The sequence below is a fragment of the Primulina eburnea genome, chromosome 17 (assembly GCF_022965805.1).
Source record: "Primulina eburnea isolate SZY01 chromosome 17, ASM2296580v1, whole genome shotgun sequence".
Lineage (NCBI taxonomy): Eukaryota > Viridiplantae > Streptophyta > Magnoliopsida > Lamiales > Gesneriaceae > Primulina > Primulina eburnea.
In genome coordinates, this window is record NC_133117.1 from 4,024,091 (window position 1) to 4,047,050 (window position 22,960).

General features: G+C 32.1%; 1 protein-coding gene across 1 annotated transcript; it reads left to right on the forward strand.

Moving 5' to 3' along the window:
* Positions 1–8,717: 8,717 nt before the first annotated feature.
* Positions 8,718–12,674, forward strand: LOC140818471 (cytokinin dehydrogenase 3-like). Its single transcript, XM_073178430.1, has 5 exons — positions 8,718–9,351; positions 10,910–11,037; positions 11,196–11,462; positions 11,760–12,013; positions 12,366–12,674. The coding sequence occupies exons 1-5, from the start codon at positions 8,742–8,744 to the stop codon at positions 12,658–12,660; spliced, it is 1,554 nt and encodes a 517-aa protein (XP_073034531.1). The 5' UTR covers positions 8,718–8,741; the 3' UTR covers positions 12,661–12,674.
* Positions 12,675–22,960: the final 10,286 nt, after the last annotated feature.

Below are 22,960 nucleotides of genomic sequence, written 5' to 3' on the forward strand. Positions count from 1 at the left end.
CCTACCTGGTATTCAGTTCTGATTATTGATATCAAATTCTGTTGTATAATTCTGAAACATTTGACATCACAAGATAATCATTCTTATACAGTAAGAATCATATATCTGTTACTCTGATCGATGCTCTGCTCTGATTATCAAGATTAAATCCTGAATATTCTGATCACATTTCTAAACTGCTTTAATTCTTGAAATCAACTCTGATTCGGTTTGAATAATCTGTATTAAACACTAACTCAGAATAACGGTACTATCACATCAGATTCACTATATCAATAACATATACTGATCTAGTGAGTTCATGAAACTCATAAAACGGAAATTTCTGGCAATACTGTCAATTCTGACTAATCAATCACGTCTTCATGTCGTTCTGATCAACTGCTACATCTCTTCTGCAAATATAGTATGCCCCCAAACAATATAAGCTGTATCAAATACTGTTTTAGAATAATAACAATACTCAAGCAGATACAAAACAACAATCGTATAAGATAATCTGTCAACTCAGATCAAAATGAATTTCTGACATTTCTGAAATTTCTGATATCGGTATCTTTCTCAGCCACTGATCACGATCTCATCTGTGTCAAAATCAATCGATATACTAACTTCAGATATCACATATACTGAATACAATCTGTTTCAAGCAGGATTCATGTCTGAATAATTTCTGTATACAATAAGCACAGTTTTCAGAGTATTCACTACAATCTTCAACTATTCGATTCAATCAATAAAATGCCGCAAGTATATCAAAATCTCATAGATACAACGAGGATGAAATCATCAGAATATCTCTAAACATACTGAAACATGCCAAAGAGAAACACTAAATCAGATGTAACTCCTGGTCGATACTCTTCTACTGATCTTTCACTTCTTTCAATTCATTCTGTATCATTTTGTACATTTAATATCATTCTGTACTGAATACTGATAAAACAAATAGTACCTGATCTCGATTCAATTCTGAAGTCTATCTTCCAATTCTAGGCAAATCTGGAATCTCATCTGGACAATTATCAGTCAACGTACATCATTGGCAAATCTGCCAATGCTAGGCTCGATTTCAGTACTTCTACTGAATATATAAGGATGCCATCTGCTCCTTTCTGTAACAATCAAGTCATAGACAATATGAATATCAAAGGAATTCTAAATCTAGAATCCTTACCGTGAACTCTTTACTCATCAGCCATATCTGGTCTGAATCTTATACTCTCCTGAAAGGAATCTATAATAGTTCTGTACTTGTTTAGCATATTAATATCAATAATGCAGTTGATAGGTGGTGTTTTTACGTGTTTATTGCATTAGTTTTAGTTGTGTTTACATTGTGCATGCATGCATTTCATTTACATTTTGTTCATTTTATAGTAATTATTTGCATTTTATCATGTCTCACTTGTGTGTGATGAATCTGCAGGAAAAAATGGTCGGAGAACGAGAATCAGAGCGAAAGGTGGAAGACTCAAGAATTTGGACAGAACAAGCGGCACCCGAGCGGTACATTTCTACCGCCCGGGCGCGAGAAGTGAATAACTGAAGGACCAAGACAGAAAGTTGGCGCTCGGGCGGTGCTTTTCTACCGCCCGAGCGCGAGAAAATGCCTCCGAAGTCATCCTTACAGAAAGTTGGCGCCCGAGCGGTACTTTTATACCGCTCGAGCGCGAGAAGTTGAAGTGCCAAGTCAGGAAGTTGGCGCTCGGGCGGTGCTTTTCTACCGCCCGAGCGCGAATGCCGCACCAGCCGAGGGAAGTTACAGAGAGTGTGGCGCTCGGGCGGTAGAAAACTATTTTTGGAAGATTATTGTGCGCGATTTCTTACCTTAACTTGGGAGTGTGGCTGCTATGGAAAGATTATTGGTCGACTTTTGAGGATCATTCAGGATTTTTTGGCAGCGGGGATCGAGTTTGGAGAGAGCTTTGGCACTTGGATTGAAGATTCGACGGTTTCCGGGCATCGTTCTTCGCAGATTTCGTCACGTCTCGTATTTCTAGTTTATTTTCCTTTATTTAAATATTGTTTTGCTTATTTTAATTATGAATTCTAGTATCTAAACTTTCATATTTGTTGGGATTAAAGGGGATCCTACCCCAAAACTTTGATCTAATTAATTCATATTTCGATTTGTGATTTGTTCTTGGTTATACTATTATTTTATTGTGTTGTTAGAGCGTAGCTAACTTTAACACCGTTTTTATATCGCGAGTAAGTTCGAGAGAATAACTTGTGATAAGAACTAGTAGTATAATTCGCGGATCTACAATTTGCATAGATATATGAAATTGGATACGTGCCGATAGTCATAGTCCTTAGGGTCGAAAACTAGGGGATTTCATCAATCGAAATGCGATTCATTCTTGATAAATAATTAAAGACATTTAATTACTTCATTGAGTGAATTAGTTTGGCATAGCTCGAGAGAGTGTATTCAATTGAATAGGAAATCCTGTCGGAAGCGTAGAACACAATCGAACGATTTAATTAATTAATAAGGGGTAGGTGAACCAGAATTCCCAACAAATTATTTTATCATTTGAAATTTAATCAATCGATTTAGCAATCATATTTTATCATTTAGTCTTTGAACTTGTTTATTTAATTTTCTTGCATTTTATTAGTCATAACACAACCAATCACCTTTCGTCGCTAAAGTTTTAATAACTAAAATAATAATTGTTAAATACAGTCTTCAGCGGAACGATACTCGTATTCACATACACTATATTATTACTTGACATCGTGCACTTGCGATTACTTTTTGAGCATACAAAATCATATTTTATTGGGGAATTCACAGTGCAAGTTTTGCTCGATCAGCAGTCAAATCAGAAAACACAATTACATCATAATCTAACTCGATCTCATTCTCATCTTACTGTAGTATACAATATTTTATAGAAATCTCTGATATCAATCTTTCTTTCCCAAAAAAGTACAAAGATTAATACTACAGCAATACAGACCCAACATGTACCATATATAGCAATGCAACTCAGTCAAAGATAATCATAAGAAATGCATTAGTATATATCAATACATATGCAACATAATCATAAAAGAACAGTACATGCCACTATATCATCAAGTGCCTCTTGGGTCTGTTCCTCAGTCACTACCACCAGATGGTCCAGCTCCCTGAAATCTGCGGGAACCTCTCTGTGGACAGACTCTAGCAAAGTGTCCCGGCTGTCGGCAGATACGACAACTACCAGTAACTCCCTGACATTGCTCTGTGGAATGTCTTCCTCCGCAAGTTCTGCAATACACTCCAGTACAACTCGGGCTAGAACCACTGGAGCTAGATGAACCACTCAGTCCGCTCCCTAACTTCTTAAACTGTTTCTTTCGAGCTTGCAGCAAATCTTGCTTTCCACTCGTGCTGCCGCGGTCAAATCGGAGAGGGGATTGCTGTGTCTGGGGTTGCATCGCACACACCCTTTTCAGTTGTCTAATCAGACTCGCCTCCGCTCTCTTCGCTCTACTCAAGGCATCAGCAAAATGGTAAGGCCGCTGCATATTCATCAATGCAACTATCTCCGAGTTCAATCCTCTGATGAACTTATTCGCTACAGCTTCATCATTCCCAATTACATGAGGAGCAAAACACAATAGAGTAGAGAATTTAGCAACATATCCTTCAATATTCATTTGACCTTGTCTCAAATTCTCAAACTCTGGTTTCTTGTCTTCTCGGTACGAAACTGAGAAAAATCTTCGTTAAAATTTAGTTCTGAATATTTCCCACGAAATCACTGTACCTCTCTGTTCTAACATTCTTTTACTTGTAATCCACCAACTTCTGGCGGCTTCTCGTAACTGGTTAGGCACCATTTTAACTCTCTGTTCATTTGTACAATCAAGTAAATCGAACAGTATTTCTATGTCATCAAACCAGTTCTCACAATCTTCAGACGTCTCGATACCACTCAGAATCGACCGCTGAAATAACTGAACTCTTTCAACTTTATTTCCATCTGAGTTTCTGATACATCTATCTGTTCAGTAGACGTACTACCCCTTTCGGGAATTCTCCGTGGAGGTATATCTGCTTATCAAAACATTAGTACCCAAATACTACAAATCTGTTCCAATCTTTCTCTGATCATCTTACTGCTGATCGAGAATCAAATCTGATTCATACTCAATAATACATATTACCAATTTAAATCAGATAATTAGATAACATGTATTTCAAAGCAGTAAAACATAATCTCATGCTAACATACACAATGTCAATCAATATTAAAATAATTCTCATGCTAGCAGTCACATGCAAGGAAAGAAAACTCAATCTACCCCGCTCATTCTCTTCTATCTCAGTCTAAAGGATCTATCGCTCTGATACCACCTGTTGTGGGGACCCGGACGCTAATCATCTTCTTAATCATCTTTGGGATTTAATTATCAAATACGATAAACAGGGTCTAAATTTTTTTCTTTTTAAAATATATCTGCGGAATATAGTGGAATATAACTAATATACATCTCAGTATATAAATACAATAATGTACAACAATTATTCAAACTAGTCTAAGGTTCAAGTACTAATTTTCAAGTATTAAACCAAATCTACAATATGTCTGGAATCACCACTCTAAACTCGTCTTTTCTCATCATCTACTCGACCCCGATCTTTTCCCACCTGTTGTCATGCACACATACAAAACAAGACAACAGCCGGATAACTCCGGTGAGAATAAATCCCAGTATAAACAATGTATACATGCAATTAACTGCATTAACATAAAAGAATGAATTATATCTTTTCACATGTATCATAATCGAACAACATGTATCAATATTAATCTGTAAATAAAACATGAATCATAATCTACGACGCATAAATCAATACGAATCTGTACATAAATTAATACGGATATGTAAATCAAATTCTAGTCTCAATATCTAAGAGTCAACTCATCTCTCATTCTAATCTAGGGATCCCGATCTAATTTAGACTTTGGTATGCTGTATCGAGTGTCTACAATAGACGTCGATCTACATCTAAGCTCATCGATACACCGTAAGTCTATAGTCTCAGCGGTTCTGACAAAGACTCGGCGATTCTGCCCTAGCTAGGCTGATCTGTCCTAGACTCAAACTCTGACTCTGCTATCATTCAATAGACTAAACATATCAATCTGATAATCTGCAAATACCAATGCAATAAATAAAGTATGTGATTTTGGGAAACTCAAGTCAAACCTAACTCGAGTTGTGCAATCCCGAATCAACATTTATTTATACCTTTGTCTTCCCGGTCTGACGAAGACGAAGTCTTGTAGTATTCTGATCTGTCCATACCCAGTCTGGCAATGACAATCGTATAATCACAATATCAGTAAATAACTCAATTCAAAAGATGTTCTGATCAATACTCACATCAAAATATAGTCTGATCAATGTCAATCGATATACGGTACAACAATACAATCTAAAGCAATACCGAATCTGATCACAATAAATCAACTGATGTTTCGACGGCATAACGATACAGTCTCGATAACCCCGTCAATCACAACATCACAGATATAATACCACGAGTCATAATCGGTATTAATATAACTCATAATCAATAACAATACAACTCTGATATCAAATCTCAATCAATTCAACTCTGAAATTCATAACAATTTCAGAAACAGTCTATTCTTTAATCTGACTTCAATTATACAATGTCTACTGTAGCAGAAACATCATATCTGATTCGTATTCAATTCTGACAATATCATAATTTCAAATCATGTCTAAACACAGCAAAACTTACGTCCAGTTGTAGCCTGTGTTGATAGAAACACAGTACTTAAGTCGGATTTGAAATCGAACGGACGGATTCTTCGCAAATTGAATTCTAAAATCACGAACTAAAATTCTTCCCCAACTCTCGATTTCTTTCCCCTTTCTGAAGATAATTCGCATGGTTATATATATATATATATATATATATATATATATACACACACATACCAGGCGTACAACAAGGCAAGTGGCGTCGTGCATGTTCTGCACGTTATGCGCGCACAAAGTCGCGCATATGCGTCAGTTGTTCGAACCAGCATTTTTTCTTCTCGCGCATATGCGTCAATCAATCCCGCGCATATGCGCCGAAATTCTGCCTATCACGCGCATGTGCGCCATCTACGTCGCGCATATGCGCCGATCATTCTGGACGTTCCGCGCATGTACGCGCATTCAAGTCGCGCATGTGCGCGCATGGTTCTGTCTTCCTCGCGCATGTGCGCCCAACACATCATGCATGTGCGCCAATCCTACTCTTCACACATAATGTGATTTCTTCTTTCGGCTCTCCCGATCTGATTCGTTCCGTTTATAATCATCTCGATTAATGAATAAATCATTTCAGATTAATCTCAGATTACAGTAATAAAATCGAATATGAAATTTGTTTATATTGATGCAGTAAATCGAATATGAAATTTGTTTATATAATTGACTCTTCAGTAGTGTAACTTGATCATTTTCAAGTTTTAATCTTTAACTTTTCGAGTTTAATTTGAGTTTTGTAAGTTGGTATTTATTATAATTTTTTACCAGAATACTGACGTGATGCCTGAAATTACTGACAATATCAGGAATCGCCGACGTGGTGTTGGACATTATTTATGTGTCTAATGTTACATCAGCACTCCTATGAAAAATGACTAAAAGTGAAAATAAACACCGACTTACACTAAAACTGCGACTTGAAAACTTACAAGGCTATAGATGAAAAATAGTCAAGTTACACAACCAAATTATAATTTCCCGCCATTTAAACCGAGAGAGTATTTTTTATGTCGTTGACTCGTTGGTTGTGATGTTAATTAGCTCCCGAGCAAATTTATATAAATTATTTTTTCTCAATTTTGTGGCATGTGATTTATAACAATATACATTTGATATACCAATAATTATCCCAAGCAGAATAAATATTGTTTTAATTTTCCAAATTTGATATTTATATACATTCCATAATATTTTAACCTTTCAAAATCAACATGCCCACAAGAACTAGGAATTCTGTGGGTGGCTTTGAAATCTAGCCTTGGTCCCGATTGTTAGTGCACGTACAACACTTGCGAATCGAATCTCAACCATTATGTATATTCGCCTACGCAATCATTTCATGTTGGATTTGATACATCTTTTCTCGCAAACAAAAACTTTGCATGATTTCATTTTTGAAAAGTCTTTTTTTTCCCTAAGAAAGAAATATCTTGGCAGCCTTATAGCTAATTTTTTCTAATTATGAAAGTTGTACGGCATCTTGAAATATTATTCAAATATAGAGAGGTGGAATTAGAATGATTGGAAAATTTACAAAATCCCTTTCGTAAGTTGATTTGGTTTTTCTTTAATTTGGATATGATGATATTAAGATTATGGATATGAGTCAATTCCATCACAAAAGTTAGTTTAAGCGGGAAGATTGTTCAGGTTCATATATATAATTCACCAGAACTTAATCCATCCGATTTTGAACATCTAACACACTCCTTTCTCATGCTTATGAATGAATAACTATAGTGTGAAGTTTACAAGACACTGACAAATGGCCTATAAGGATAATAAAAAAAAATAACGGTTAACCTGACTCTGATACCATATTAATATTATGGGCTTGTACTTTATCTCGAAATCTAACTCAAGAAGAGATTATCCAAATCTATATATACAACTTTCAAGAACTTAGTCCAATTAATACGTGACATTTAACATATAAACCATCAAAATTTTATATTAGTTCTAAAGGTTGGATTTTTCCATCATCTATGTCGGCAAAGTTGACGTCAAGTCAGCGAAGCACACCAATGAAATGGATTAAAAGCGAAAAAAAAAGACAAATTAATCAGATTAATTCAAAATTTGAACCATTTAAAGGACTAAAAATTCAAAACCACGAATTTTGCGATTCTTCAGAAGGAATGATGCATCACAAATATGGATAAACGAAAATTTTAGTCACCCTAGCTTGTACATATATTAATGATCATGATATATGAAAATCTACAATAAACTATATAAGACATAAAGTAACATTATAAAAAAAAATTACATCATTGATTATATTTTTATATCTATATATCCACTATATATATGTGTGTATTAAGAATTGATCTTTTTTGGACACCCAATATGGGCACTCATATGAGGACCGTTGAGGTAAAGTCTAGCTATTAGATGTGATGAAAGTGTAAATCCAATACGTAAATGTCATCTCAGTTGTGTGCACGTAAATGCTGATAGTGAGTGCCCAATAGATCGATCAAACCTCTATATGTATCTTGACTTGACTCTAATGTATGTTTACTTATTTTTCTAATGAATATCAAATGTCATATTTCGACCGTTTTACAATAATAGTCTCTCCCTATCATAGGTTTTTTTTTTTAAATATATATATATATATATATATATATATTAATTATTGTGTTTGCTCGTACATCTATATAATTCAACTACATAAAAACAATTAAATTTGATGTCATGGGAATGTCATCATGGTTTAGAACAGAGGCAAAAAAAAAAGGCATCTTAAAGTCTTGTCCTTTCGTATCTTTGATATGAATTCATGCATCACATGTCCAAGATTTTTAACCCCAGGCCCCAGGATTCACCTCCCCAGCTTCTTCCATGCAACCCTTTGTTTTTCCTCTACAAATAGCCTCTCCATTTCCACACAATTCCCCTGTAAAATCAACCTCCATCTCTCCATTCACAGCTTCTCGAAAATGGCTGCAGCTAACCCTTCTCCGATACTCCCTTCGTATTTCATCTTCATGTTTTTCATCATTATTCCATGTGCTACAGCACTCCCAGATGAAATCCTGCGAAAAGATATCGCCGGGCATCTCCGAACAGACCCTGAATCCACCTCGAAAGCCTCTGCTGACTACGGGAACCTTGTCCGAGAAACCCCATCCGCAGTCTTCTACCCTTCCACCATCGATGAGATAATCAGTCTCGTCAAGCTATCGAACAACCTCTCGACTCCCTTCTCCGTCGCCGCGAGAGGGTGCGGCCACTCTGTGAGAGGGCAACCGATGGCGGCGGACGGAGTGGTGGTGGAAATGACTTCCCTGGCTGGAAATGGGGCCGGTGTCGGGGTCGGGGTTAGGGTCTCCTGGAACCCCGCATTAGGGTTTTTCGCAGACGTCGGGGGTGAGCAAATGTGGATTGATGTCTTGGAGGCGACGTTAGAACACGGGCTGGCGCCGGTTTCTTGGACAGATTATCTGTACTTGACCGTAGGAGGAACACTGTCGAATGGAGGAATCAGTGGGCAATCTTTCTTACATGGTCCTCAGATCAGCAATGTGCATGAACTTGATGTTATTACAGGTAAAATTTATTTTATTTTAATGTCTTTTTGTATTATATATTTTTAATGGGGTAGGTTAATTTTTTCATATAATAGGAAACAGTCACGATATGTGTGATACATTGTATCTATAGATCAATAAATACATGATAGTCGGTCCATAAAAAATGTGATATAACAAGTTATAACTTTCCAATGGAAAATTATATTTTTGGTACGATACTTAATTTTTTCTATTTTTTATCTATGTTATATAGTTTTATTGACTCAATTCAAAGTTCATTTCGATTTTAGTCATTTTTCACGTGAAACATCGTAATCATTATATGTAAATTTATGTATATAATCAGTGGTGGCATATATTTCTCATGATATATATATACACTTTGAATGGTTGCTTTCTTCACTTTTACTTTGGTTTATAAGAATGTTCAGTGGGCCAACATTGACAACAGTACTAGGGAGAGTTACCCCTCGGATCTAGGAAAGTGACGATGAAGAAGATTTAATATATTTTTAAAAAAGTTATATTTTAAGAAAATTATGAATGTTTTTAAAATTAATTTTGTACGTGCATGACTTGCTAAATATTACATATGCAGAAATAAACGACCGATTTGCATTTTTAAAAAAAAAAAAAGAGATTCTATGGATTAAAGTTGTCTAGGAATATTTTTGCATGTGTTAGGTACAAAGTCACAAAAGGTATTTCGTTTTTGGACTGATGAGTTTGGAGTCAGTCTGAATTGAGTGATTTATCATGTGAATGGAAGAATCTTTCGTGATGGATTTTTTTTTTTGTATGCATGTGATTTATTTTTTATTTTTATTTTTGCATGCACGTTTAATATGAATTGAAATATAATCGTCTCTATAATCATATTATAAATTAAACGAAGAATTATAATTTTAGTCTCAGTTTTTAGTTTTAGTCTTTTAATTTGTTAACATTTGGTTTTCATTCACCAATTTGGATTTTTTTTTTTGTTTAGTTAGGTCATTTTTTCACACCGAAATCACTCAATCTATCAAATATAGCTTATTTGAAACCGATACTCTAATACATACTCATATAACAAGAATAAAGCCTATATTATACACACACTAAAATCTATATAAGAAAAAATAAAAAGAAATGACAAGCTTTTTCCTTTTATTTTGAAATATATATTGAATTTCGTTTCGTTTTATTTTTCTCTTTTGTTTTTGTTTAGATTTACTTTGATCAATGTAATATGAGTTTATTCTCACTATATGAGCTATGTAGAAGAGAATTGATGTCAAATAAATAATATTCGAATGAGTTAGTTGCTTTGGACCCAAAAAAAAAAAATTAAAGTTACTTAATTAAAACTAGAAATTGACAAACTACGAGACTAAAACCCATATATGTCAGGTTATATACTAAAATTGCAATTTTACGTAAACTAAAAAAAAGAAATATTATGCATACTTTTCTTAAAAAGTTTGATATAATTGATATATAAGATTTTATACCACCCCCCCCCCCCCCCCACCCGTCTTGTTTTGGCCTTGCTAACTAACTAATGGTCTTTCTTTTTCATGTATTTGATTCAGGCACAGGAGACTTCATAACTTGCTCTAAGGACATGAATTCTGAGTTATTTTTTGCTGTACTAGGTGGTCTAGGACAATTTGGCATCATTACCAGAGCAAGAATTCTCCTACATAAAGCACCATCAAGGGTAAGCACATAAAAAGTCATTGGATCTTCTTGATTCATGGACTCAAACATATTCCTATACATCAATTAAATTTCTCGTCCCGAAATATTAACACTAATCGATACATGCATGCATGAAACGACGGAATTTTCTGATATGTTTTTTTTTGTGTGTGTAAGGCCAAATGGGTGAGATTGATTTACAACGATTTCTCAAAATTCACAAGAGATCAAGAACATCTAATCTCCTCGGATAGTAATGGTCCGAACTATGTGGAAGGTTCTCTTATTACAGACAATAGCCCTCCAAATAACTGGAGATCTTCCTTTTACTCTTCCTTTCATCAATCCAAAATCAGGTCTTTATTGAAGAGCAACCAAGGTCTCCTCTACTCCGTCGAAATCGTCAAATATTACAATGATCTTACCGCAGACACCATTGATGAGGTATACATTTAAAACATTTATACACTTATACACACACACACACACTGTTTTTTTTTTATCTCTAGTATTTATAATAATTTGTAAGAATTTAATGTGTGAAGATTAACAATTGTTCCTGTTGTCTGTTGACATTATTATTTGGATATATGGGTTTAATGTCACAAATGGTATCATAGTTAATGTCACGAATTCGAATGTCCGTACATTTTTCGGGACCGGAGTACTATTTTGTCAACATGCATGCAGCTAACAAATTTTTTTTTCTTGGTGTGGTGGTTGTTTTTCATCAACTCTCAGGAACTCGAAACTATGGCAAAAGATTTGGAATTTGTTCCGGATTTCATGTTCAAGAAAGATGTGCCGGTGATCGATTTTCTAAAGAGAGTCGCGATCGGAGACAACCACAACTCGGAAGTTCATCCATGGCTGAATCTGTTTGTTCCCAAGTCAGCCATTTCGGATTTCAATGATGCTGTCTTTGCCCAAATCATTAGGAAACATAACCACACCATCTCAGGACCCATCCTTTTCTACCCTTTTAACAGAATCAAGTAAAATATTTGTCTAGCTCTTTCAAATATAATTAATAATTTCTATTCCATAAATTGATATAACATTTTCTATAGGAAAAATAGTAAATTTTACAATCCGGTTAGCCTGATTAAATTTGATTTTAGTCCTCTGATCAGTCAAATTAAGGCTCTTGTGTAATAACTTACTTGTTCGGTATACAAGCAAAGATCGACACTATTTCTATAATATCTGATGTAATATCAGCACTCTGATAGAAGAAATGATCAAAAGTACAAGAGAAGTCATGAAAGCTATAGCGCTAACACCTAATTCTGGTTTATTAGATGGCTGAAATAAAATTTATGTCGATACGTTTTATTTTTCCTTCAGATGGGATGATCGGGCGTCTGCCGTTATACCGGACGAGGAAATTTTCTACACCCTAGGGTTACTTCATTCAAGTATGCCTGATGAAGTGGAGAATTATGAAAAACTAAACAATGAGATACTTGAATTTTGTGAAAAGAGTGGGAGGAAGATTAAGCAGTATCTTCCACATTACAAATCCAAGGAAGATTGGGTTAAGCATTTCGGCTCCAAATGGGATTCTTTTCGTGAAATGAAAACAAAGTTTGATCCGAGAATGATATTGTCACCGGGACAAAGAATTTTTAATTCCATTTGATTCTTGGATAATTATACTGATCAAGTTATTGTATCAAGAGGACTAGCAATTTGTACAATAATTAATTGATATTCTATCTAGAATATTGGTCTATTTTTATAATACATTAATGGCAATAAATTATTTCACTTTTGTTCTATTTTTTTTTTCGGAATAAAAATACTTGTTGAATTTTGAATAATGGTTTAAATGTACCGAATAATCAATTGTCACTCAATCGGAAAAAGAAAAAGACAATTAATCACTTCTGCAAATTGTACTATATAAGATTTTGATTCTCTAGCTAACAGGGACAAACTTAATTTGGTTATAATGCAACAATTTTAGATTCTTTTGTACTTTAAATCCTTTTTAGGTTTGAGTGCTATCTTTAACATGATCTAGTGTCATATTAACTATATGGTAAAAATTCATGAGAGATGGTCTCACAGTTCGTATTTGTGAGAATGATCTTTTATTTGGATAATCCATGAAAAAGTATTAGTTTTTATGCTAAGAATATTACTTTTTATTGTGAATAAGGGTAGGATTGACCCGTATAACAAATTATATATATATATATATATATATATATATATATATATATATATATATATATATATATATATATATATATATATATATAAACATGTTTGAGATGGACAAACCTATCGTTAAAACGAAACTAATTTCGTTAGCAATAGTTTTTACCACCGTCACTATATCTGTCATCCTTTTTTACACTGAAAAAACCCATTATCGGGCAAAAAGAGGAGTTCTAGGTCATAATAATCATGATGATGTTGATTTAAAAAAAAGGGACACGGAGATAGAAAATGGCGACAAATCCCAATTAGATGTTCCTTATATTTCATGCAAAAAAAGCAAGGTTTTAAAAAGCGTCTCGAAGCGTAGATGTCGAGCTTCAAGTTTTTCAAGCTTAAGCGAGATTAGTACGAGTTTAAGCGTGAAAAAATATTTTTTATCTTTAGTGTAATTGTAATTATCTCAAACCAATAAATAGATAAAATAATACATAAATATGGTAAATTTAAGTCCGAAACATTTAATTCTCATATTTATAAAATATAAAAATCTCAAAATTACAATCTTTATTTGTTTTTGCAACTAGACTACATTAAAAATTACTGAATATTTGTCAAATCATTTTCAGACACGCTTAATCATAATTAAATTAAAAAATAAACATCTAAATTATAAACATAATTTATTATTTTAAAATAAAAAGACATACATTCAAAATAAAAAATTAAATAATAAACATATGCAATTAATTGTGCTTAAACACACTTAATTAAACGCGTTATTACGCTTAATTCGGTCAAACTACATTTTGACTGTTTTTTCTACCTTTCTTTGAAGTTGGATGTTTTTGTCAGCTTCAAGTTTAAATACACTTAAAGCTTCTTTTAGAACATTGAAAAAAAAAGAGGATAAAATAATATATGATATATCATTCATTGGAGGAACTCGTAGCTGCCAAGATTAAATAAATTTAATAACTTTTTTCGATAATATTTATATATTAAAAAGCAATAATGTTTCATTAAAATTTATCGAATTAATGATGGTGTCGCTTTTATTGGTTAATATTTCATCATCAGAACGGCTTGATATATTTTGTCGGTTGGTGGATCAAAGTATATATGTATCTAATTTGTTAGCTGGCCGGGGAGCGTGTGAATAATTAATTTATTGTGTTTTCGATCGAGGGGATTTTTTTTTCCCTGTTATCGAATTTCAATTTTTATTATATAATTTTTGTTTTTTTTATTTTAATTATTTTTCATCGAGAATACTGATGTGTCACGACAAGTAACAGATGTCAGCTACACATCAACAACATATTAGTGTAATATTAGTATCATATCGAAAAAATGATAAAATTGTCAAAAAATTATCAGAGTTTAATGAATAAAAATATTTTTATAATATTTTTAAAATATTTTAAAATATATTTTAATCATTTATACGATTTATTTATATAAAAAAATCATTATATTATACATTTATAATTTTTACTTTTATTATAATTGAACATATATTTTTATTATTCAATAATTATAACAGTTTTATACAAAAAATATGATAATTATTTATTAAAAAATATTTTAACCAATGAATATCTTAACAAATAAAATATATATCTAGCTGAATTTAATAAAAATAATTGGACTTAAAAGTAATTTATTTTAATAGTAAAATTGACTTTTTAGTTAGATCATATACTAATTAATTTATTCACAATATTTTATGTACGAATTTGTCAATGAACCAATGGTCAAAATAATTTTTGCTCTTTTATAAATGAACAATTATATTTTATCAATCATGTATAGGATGAAAAAACTAAAAGTTACAGTGAGTAGTAATCGTTCAACTCAAATATTTTAAGTCGTAAAACGATTCAAGCGCCACGTACGGATCATTAGTAATTGTGTTCTTTCTAAGCCAAAAGATTCGATAAGACTACCCAAAGTATTAATCTCAGCGTAGATCCACTGTCATAATAATTTACCACTTTTTTTGGGGGGTAAATAGAAAATTCACACATGATGTACTAAAAATGTAAATCTTTACACTAGATTTTGTGTTAAAATCAACGATGGGACTGTTCCTAGACTACGGCTTCTTGTTAGATACCCATAAAGATTTTATGTATCTGTTCATTTATGGGGGCTGGAATAATTTTTGGACCACATTAATTTCAGGCATCCATAGTGCTACGGCATTTGTTTTGTGTGTGTATATATATATTTTGATATGCTGTACACATACCACCAGGGACGGATTTAGTATAGGGCGAACGAGGGCCACGGCCCCCCCAAAAAATTAAAAAAAAAATTTAGTATATAGCGATATAGCGACGGTTAGGTTAGACCCGTCGCAATATAGCGACGGGTTTGCAACACATATATTTTGATATGCTGTACACATACCACCAGGAGCGGATTTAGTGTAGGGCGAACGGGGGCCACGGCCCCCCCAAAACATTAAAAAAAAAAATTTAGTATATAGCGATATAGCGACGGTTAGGTTAGACCCGTCGCAATATAGCGACGGGTTTGCAAAACCCGTCGCCGATCCAGATCGGCGACGGTTCTTGTCAAAACCGTCGCTATATTGCGACGGGCTTCTCAGCACTGTCGCTATATAGCGACGGTATCATGCTTTACCGTCGCTATTTTTCTACATATACCGATTTCGTCCATATCAGGTAGTTGTTATACTCTTATCAATTTTTTCGGAGTATCGATTTTTTTTATTTTGTACTGACATTGTTTCGTATTTATCTCGTAGATTTGCTCGTCGATGTGATCTTCCATCTGGTTCTTCGTGGGCTATATTGCTGTAATTAATTAGTTTGTTCCATCTTTTAATATTTTGCTCTTTGTTTTATTGCTGTAATTAATTAGTTTGTAATTTGTTCCACCTGTTTCCAGATTGATTTCCTCACTATTTCCAGTCACCGGCAAAGCTCCGGCGTCTTCTTCGGCGAGCGCCGTCCCGGGTCAGCTAACAACTGGATTCAGCTGCGTTTTTGGTAATTATTGCTGGAAATAATTGACAGTACTAATACTTATTTTCAGAAAGCAGGTAATTCTACATCCTCTTGAACTTATGGATTATTGAATTCATGTTTGATTTATGAGATTTTATTGTGTTATGATGTTAGTTGATTTAAACGATCAGATTTTATTTATTGTTTCAGGTGTAGTTTTTTTTTCATAAATGGGAAAATCTGGTACAATTGATAAATTCTTTAAGAAGAAGATACCAAATCAATTAGATTCACCCAACTCTACAGCTCAGTCCATAGCCTCGGATGATAATCTTCCACCTGAGGTTGAGTCTCAAAAGTTTAGAAAGGTTGAAAATATCGGGGTTGATCTTAACTTGTTAGAGCGTGATCCAGGATTGCGTCGACAAATATGGGAATACTCTCCCAATGAGCAAGGGGAAATTCGTCGAGCTTATCTAAATCTGAAAGCATTTCAGCCAATACTTTCAGAATACCCATTAAACAAAAACAGTCTTCATCCTCGCAAGTGTCAATCGTCCTGGTATGAGCTTTTTCCTTGGTTAGAGTATTCCCTAGCAAAAGATAAAGCTTTCTGCTTTCCATGCTTTATCTTTAACAAACCATCTGGATGTCCGAAGCAAACTGCATTTACAGTTGATGGATTTGATAATTGGAAGAAGGTTCGAAGTGGAAAAACATGTTCTTTCCAATGCCATATTGGAAAAGATAATGTATCATCACCCCATCGTATTGCAGAAAAGGCATGTGATGATTTATTGAACCAACATCGACATTTATTGAAAGAGAAATTGCTAAAAATATTTGTATTGATACTATCATTGAAGATTTTGAAAACTTTAAGGAACGTCGAATTCCTTTTAGTTAGAAATACTTTTGTTAAGAAACGTACGGTTGATGTTTTGTTCAATATAACCCGTAGAATTTTTGTCTTTTCCCTTCTAAATTTTTGTTTGTCTTTTGTAAGCGGCCCCCCCAGTGTCGAAATCATATATCCGCCCCCTGCATACCACCGTAAACACCTATGTGAGTACGGATGATGTGTCACTCACCCATTAGATGTGAAGAAATATAGAAAAATTGCGCATCCAATAAATGAGTGGCATTTCATCGATTCTCGCATAAGTGTTCACGGTAGGTGTGCAGCATATCAAAACTGATATAATATGTATATATATAAGAACTTAGAGTAAATTTTTTAAAATAAAATTTATTCCTGAGTTTTTGTTATGCTAGTTTCTTTTTTCTAATATGGTGATATATATGGGGGAAAATTGGTTTATTTTGGATACGAAGATTGAAATTTTCAAAATAATAGAATATATATGAGTAACACTAAAATTTAATAATATTATAGATCAAAATCACAAATAGGCAGACATACATGACAAAAAAATATTATAGATCAAAATCACAAATAGGCAGACATACATGACAAAAACATATATATATATATATATATATATATATATGTATATGTAATTTGTGTATATGTAGAAATACATTATAAAAGGATTTACATTAATTTTGTCGATTAACATTAATTTTGTTGGATTGTATATATATATAATATATATTGGGTTGTGCATGTAAACGAGTTTTTCATCGTTTGTATGAATTGAAACTAGGGAACATGAGAAAATAAAAATGGTATAAGTGAGCTTACATTGAGTTGTACTTTGTGAAATTGTAAAAATGATTGGTCAATAGCTCTGTCTTGCGCATGCTTGCGCGGGAGAGGTGCAAATCAAATGCCCGATTTACAGTGGAAAAGGCTTGACTTGTGTTCAAGCATATGAATACGACCTGAGTACGTTCCACGTGCCTGACTGTTGGTGCTCCATACGACAAAGATCCTTCATTATTAAATAGTAAAAGATTCACGTGCATTGCTTGTGTTATTGTTAATTTGATAAAATAATACTAAACAAGTAACACAAAATTATTTTCAATTTAGAAGAGTTGTTCGATTTAAAAAGAAAGCTTTGTTTAGATTTTTTCTATGTAAAATATAGAGTGACTCATGAGATTTTAGTAAAGTAAAAAGGGTAATTATGAAATTAAATATTTTAGTGTCCTCTAAAATAGTTACTCCAATGATCCCATACTTAATAATATAGTATAGATTAAGTTGCATATTTATTGTTATTATGATTATTATTTAATATGTAAACCAAGCTAATGAGATATTCAGTTGAATATTATTGGTAAAGTAAATACATGTGAGTACAAAACTATAAATATAGTATAAGCAATATTGCAATTTTATTCAGGGAATCAACCACTTATTACACTGGTTATCAGTGGAAGAGATGATATTTTAAAAAGTGGGGAAATTTTATTTTATCAACCTTTGAAAAAAAATAATTAACATCTTTTTGATGTAGTGATATAAATTTCTTCGATAGGAGAAAATATAAGTTCTTCGAATCTAATTTAAAACAAAAAAAATCTACCCCTATTATGAGATTATATATACAGAAGAAAATAAGTATTAGTAATAGTAATATGGGTTCATTTTTGTATAACATTTGTATTGATTATATTAATATATTTCACTTAAAATATGAAAGCTCATTTATTTTTTCTAGAAATTAGATAAATTGATCCAGACAAATCGTTTGGGACTGCTCCATGAATAAGGAAAAATAAAGTTTGAATCGAGAATTTTCTCCGTAATAGATTATTATATAATATTGATAGATTTTGACACACGCGTGAGTGTGTTCTATATATAAAAAAAAAGAATGAGAGTCTTTAAATTTTAAATAAAAATTGTAAATTTTTGATATTGAAATGGTAAGATATAAAATAAAAATAAAAATGTTATTATAATACAATAAAATCATGGAGTTAGTTTGATAAAATGAATAGCAAAATTGCACAATAAGTACTTTATATAGTTCCTATAAACTACTCTTGTATATACATAGTAATAGATAGGGGCGAGACTGAGTAGGGACCCGTCCCATAATCCTCATACTCAATACTCGGCCCGATAAAATTTGAGAGTTTTTTTTTCTCCCGATCTTATACCCAACAAGTGTTGAGACACGAATGTTCCGGATCCCGTAGGGTAGGGATATTGTTGGGTGCAATAATTGTCTTTGCTTGGTAGAGTGATCGAACCGTGGTGCTTGTGCTGCTGTGCGGTTTAAAAGATTTGAGTTGCACCATTACTACTAGCTACAGCTTTTGGTAAAGCGGTAATCACTCGGTCCTACAATTAGTATCAGAGCCAAGGTCACGGGTTCGATTCCCATTGATTGCAAGGAGTGCAATTATTGGGAGGGAGATTGTTGGGTGCAATAATTGCCCCTGCTTGGTAGAGCGATTGAACCGTGGTGCTTGAGCTGTTGTGCGGTTTAAAAGATTTGAGTTGCACCATTACTACTAACTATAGCTTTTGGTAAATCGGTAAACACTCGGTCCTACATATATGATATCCCAAAAAAAAAAAATTAAATCCCTTGAAAGATACAATTCAATAACCTAATAAATAAATATAAGAAAACAACGCTGCAACTCAACAAAATGGCAAGCATGCTTGTGCTGATCAAGACATCATATTTGTTTCATCAATCATGAACTGAAATGAATAGCTAAGGGATAATGACTTCATAGTCATTATTGAATTCAAATTCAACTATTTTTATTTGATCAAAAGCATATTGCTTAATCGACCATATGACTCTCAAATTCATAGCATCAAAGTAAACATAAACTGAAATATAATGATAATGAGTAATCAGAAAGCGGTAAAAACATTACATTGATAACAAAATAAAACTGAAACACGGTGACATTAAAGTTTATACCGAAACTTTCAAAGTAAACATTAAATTGAAACGCAGTGAAATAGGAACCGAAAAAAATCTTGATTAATCCACACAAATCCAAAATAAAAATTAACATATCAAGCCAATGTCTCATTAAACAAGCGTTATGAGGACTTTTTTGGCATTTCTTTACGAAGGATCTTTCGTGAAGTGCATAAACGTCTTTTCTCTGAAGAATAGATAAAATGTTCTTCTTTGATCTTCTCTCTGTTTAGAAATTGAAAATGTCAATTATAAATTCATAATATTAATAATAATATAAAATTTTAATAATATTATTTTGGATCGGGACGGGAATCCCGTCGTGAGGAGATCATATGCCCGATCCTTATCCCGAAATTAATCGGGACAAGTAAAATCCCAAAAAATCGGGTCGGGAATTTTTCGTGAAGGGAATGGGACGGAATTCGAGTTGAGTCTGGATTTTCGGGTTTTTTGCCACCCCAAGTAATAAATAATCTTTAATCAAGTCAATTCGGGCTACATTATCGTAATTTAATAGCAAAAAATATTGCTACGAATAGACACGATGATCATAAACTAATTGCTACGAATAGACCAAAGTTATTATTTTAACGTGTCAATTTTAAAATGAGATATTATGTTTCAACACAATTATAATAATTTTTTCTCTATCGAATAAAATTAATTTGAATACTTATATAAAATTATAAACAGATTATGTAATGTAAAAATGTTAGTGTTCTAGTGAGAAAATACAAGAGATCTGAGGTAAAATCACATTGGTAATCAAGGGTAGAAATGACTTTCCACGTATAATTTAGAAAATTTCAATTGAATATGAATTGATGGATTCAATTTGATTATATATCTCATGTACCCCACATGATACTTAATTGAATAAATTAAATTATTATTTTTAAAAAAAATTAAATTAATTATCATTTAAAAAGCCTTTAAGATGTTTTTGACATATTTATTACATTTCAGTAATAAGTTAATAAATAAACTTTACTAATTTTTTTAATACAAAAACTCTAAGGGTGTGTTTGGTTGAGTGAATTAAATAAGGATAGATTAATAGTCACATATTTATCGTTAAAATTTTAAGATGTTTTAATAATCATTTTGACCCGGTTTAAGATCCAATTTTATTAATCAAATAGTTATCCATAAAGGGTGTGTTTAGTTGAGTGACTTAAATAAGGATAGATTAATAGTCCAATATTTATCGTTAAAATTTTAAGTTCTTTTAATAATCATTTTGACCCGGTTTAAGATCCAATTTTATGGATAATTATTTGATTAATAATAAATTTTTTTTTGACAAATATTTTATTGAGATTATTCATAAAAAAATATTATTTTTAATGTCAAAAGTATTACTTTTTATTGGAAATATGTAATAGGTCTCTTGTGAGACGGTCTCACGAATCTTTACTTGTGAAACGGGTACGCCATACCGATATTCATAATAAAAAATAATATTCTTAGCATAAAAAGTAATTACTTTCTTATTGATGATCCAAATAAGATATTTGTATCACAAAATACGACTCGTGAGACTGTCTCATACAAGTTTTTGACGTAATATGAGCAGAATTTACATGTTTCATGATATATCCGTGAAACTGTCTCACAAGAAATCTAATTTTTTTTTAAAAAAATAAGATTATGTTAAAGTTTGATTGACTTTAAATCAAATTTATCTGAAAGCATATTAATTTTTATTCTACTCGATTTATCATTAAAATTTTCAACATATCTAAATAAATTCATGATACAAATACTATATAAATAAAAATTAATTCCATAAAATTACTTTCATATATGTATATGTGCATTTATAAAGACCGGCAGTTATAGTGTAATTTTTTATAAACGAAAAATATCCATATAAAATTACAAAAATATATCATCATTTAATAATAAAAAAATAGCATAAAAACGCATTTTAGTATTTGTTTTTGTTTATTTGTAAATATCACATCTCCATAAAATCTTTCTTTATCATTATCTATATTTTTTTAAGTTTTCCCTAAAATAATTTTTTTTTTTTACAAAAACTATTATTAATTTTTTCTATTTTGATATGATCTCTAGACTTTAATAAAAAATGAGTGAGTCTCATGTGAGACCGTCTCACGGATCATAATATGTGAGACAGGTCAACCCTACCCATATTCACAATAAAAAGTAATACTCTTAGCATAAAAAGTAATACATTTTCATGGGTGACCCAAATAAGAGTTTCGTTTCACAATTACGACCCGTAAGATCGTCTCACACAAGTTTTTGCCTAAAAAAATATTAATTAATATGTAACATAGCGCGTCAAGAAATATTAATTTATATAATAGTTAACTAAATTAAAGTTGACTTGTTTGGACTATGAAAGTAACTAATCAAGTCGGTTAGTGAGCTAACCAGATAAATATTTGATCCGTATTCAAAATTATAGAACTCAAGCCTAACTCAAATATCTTCGAATATATTTTTCGAGTCAAACTTTAAGTCAAAATTATTTTGCGCATTCAAGAACCACTCTCAAACCTTAATATTTATTAATATATTATAACTATATATTATATATCTATACTTCTATACTATATTAGTAAGTGTAAAACCTTTAGAGTAATTGGTTTAGAGAACATCAAAATATTTAATTACATAATTACCCTTCTTACTTTATTAAAAACTTCATCAAGTCACTCCATGTTTTATATAGAAAAAAAATCTAAACAAAACTTCCATTTTAAATCGAACAAATCTTCTAAATCGAAATTAATTTCGTGTTAATTATTTATTATTATTTGATCAAATTAAAAATAATAATAATACATAAACACATATATATTTTTTCACTAGTGTATATAAAGTCTTTTTGATATTTTGAGTTTCTGAAAATTCATGGTCAAATCTTAATGGTGGAGCAATAATTCGGATAATTAGGGAATAA

Coding starts and splice junctions, on each gene's coding strand:
- LOC140818471 (XM_073178430.1), top strand. CDS start 8,742: ATGGCTGCAGCTAACCCTTCTCCGATACTCCCTTCGTATTTCATCTTC. Junction 9,352..10,909: donor TGAACTTGATGTTATTACAG/GTAAAATTTATT, acceptor TATTTGATTCAG/GCACAGGAGACTTCATAACT. Junction 11,038..11,195: donor TACATAAAGCACCATCAAGG/GTAAGCACATAA, acceptor TGTGTGTGTAAG/GCCAAATGGGTGAGATTGAT.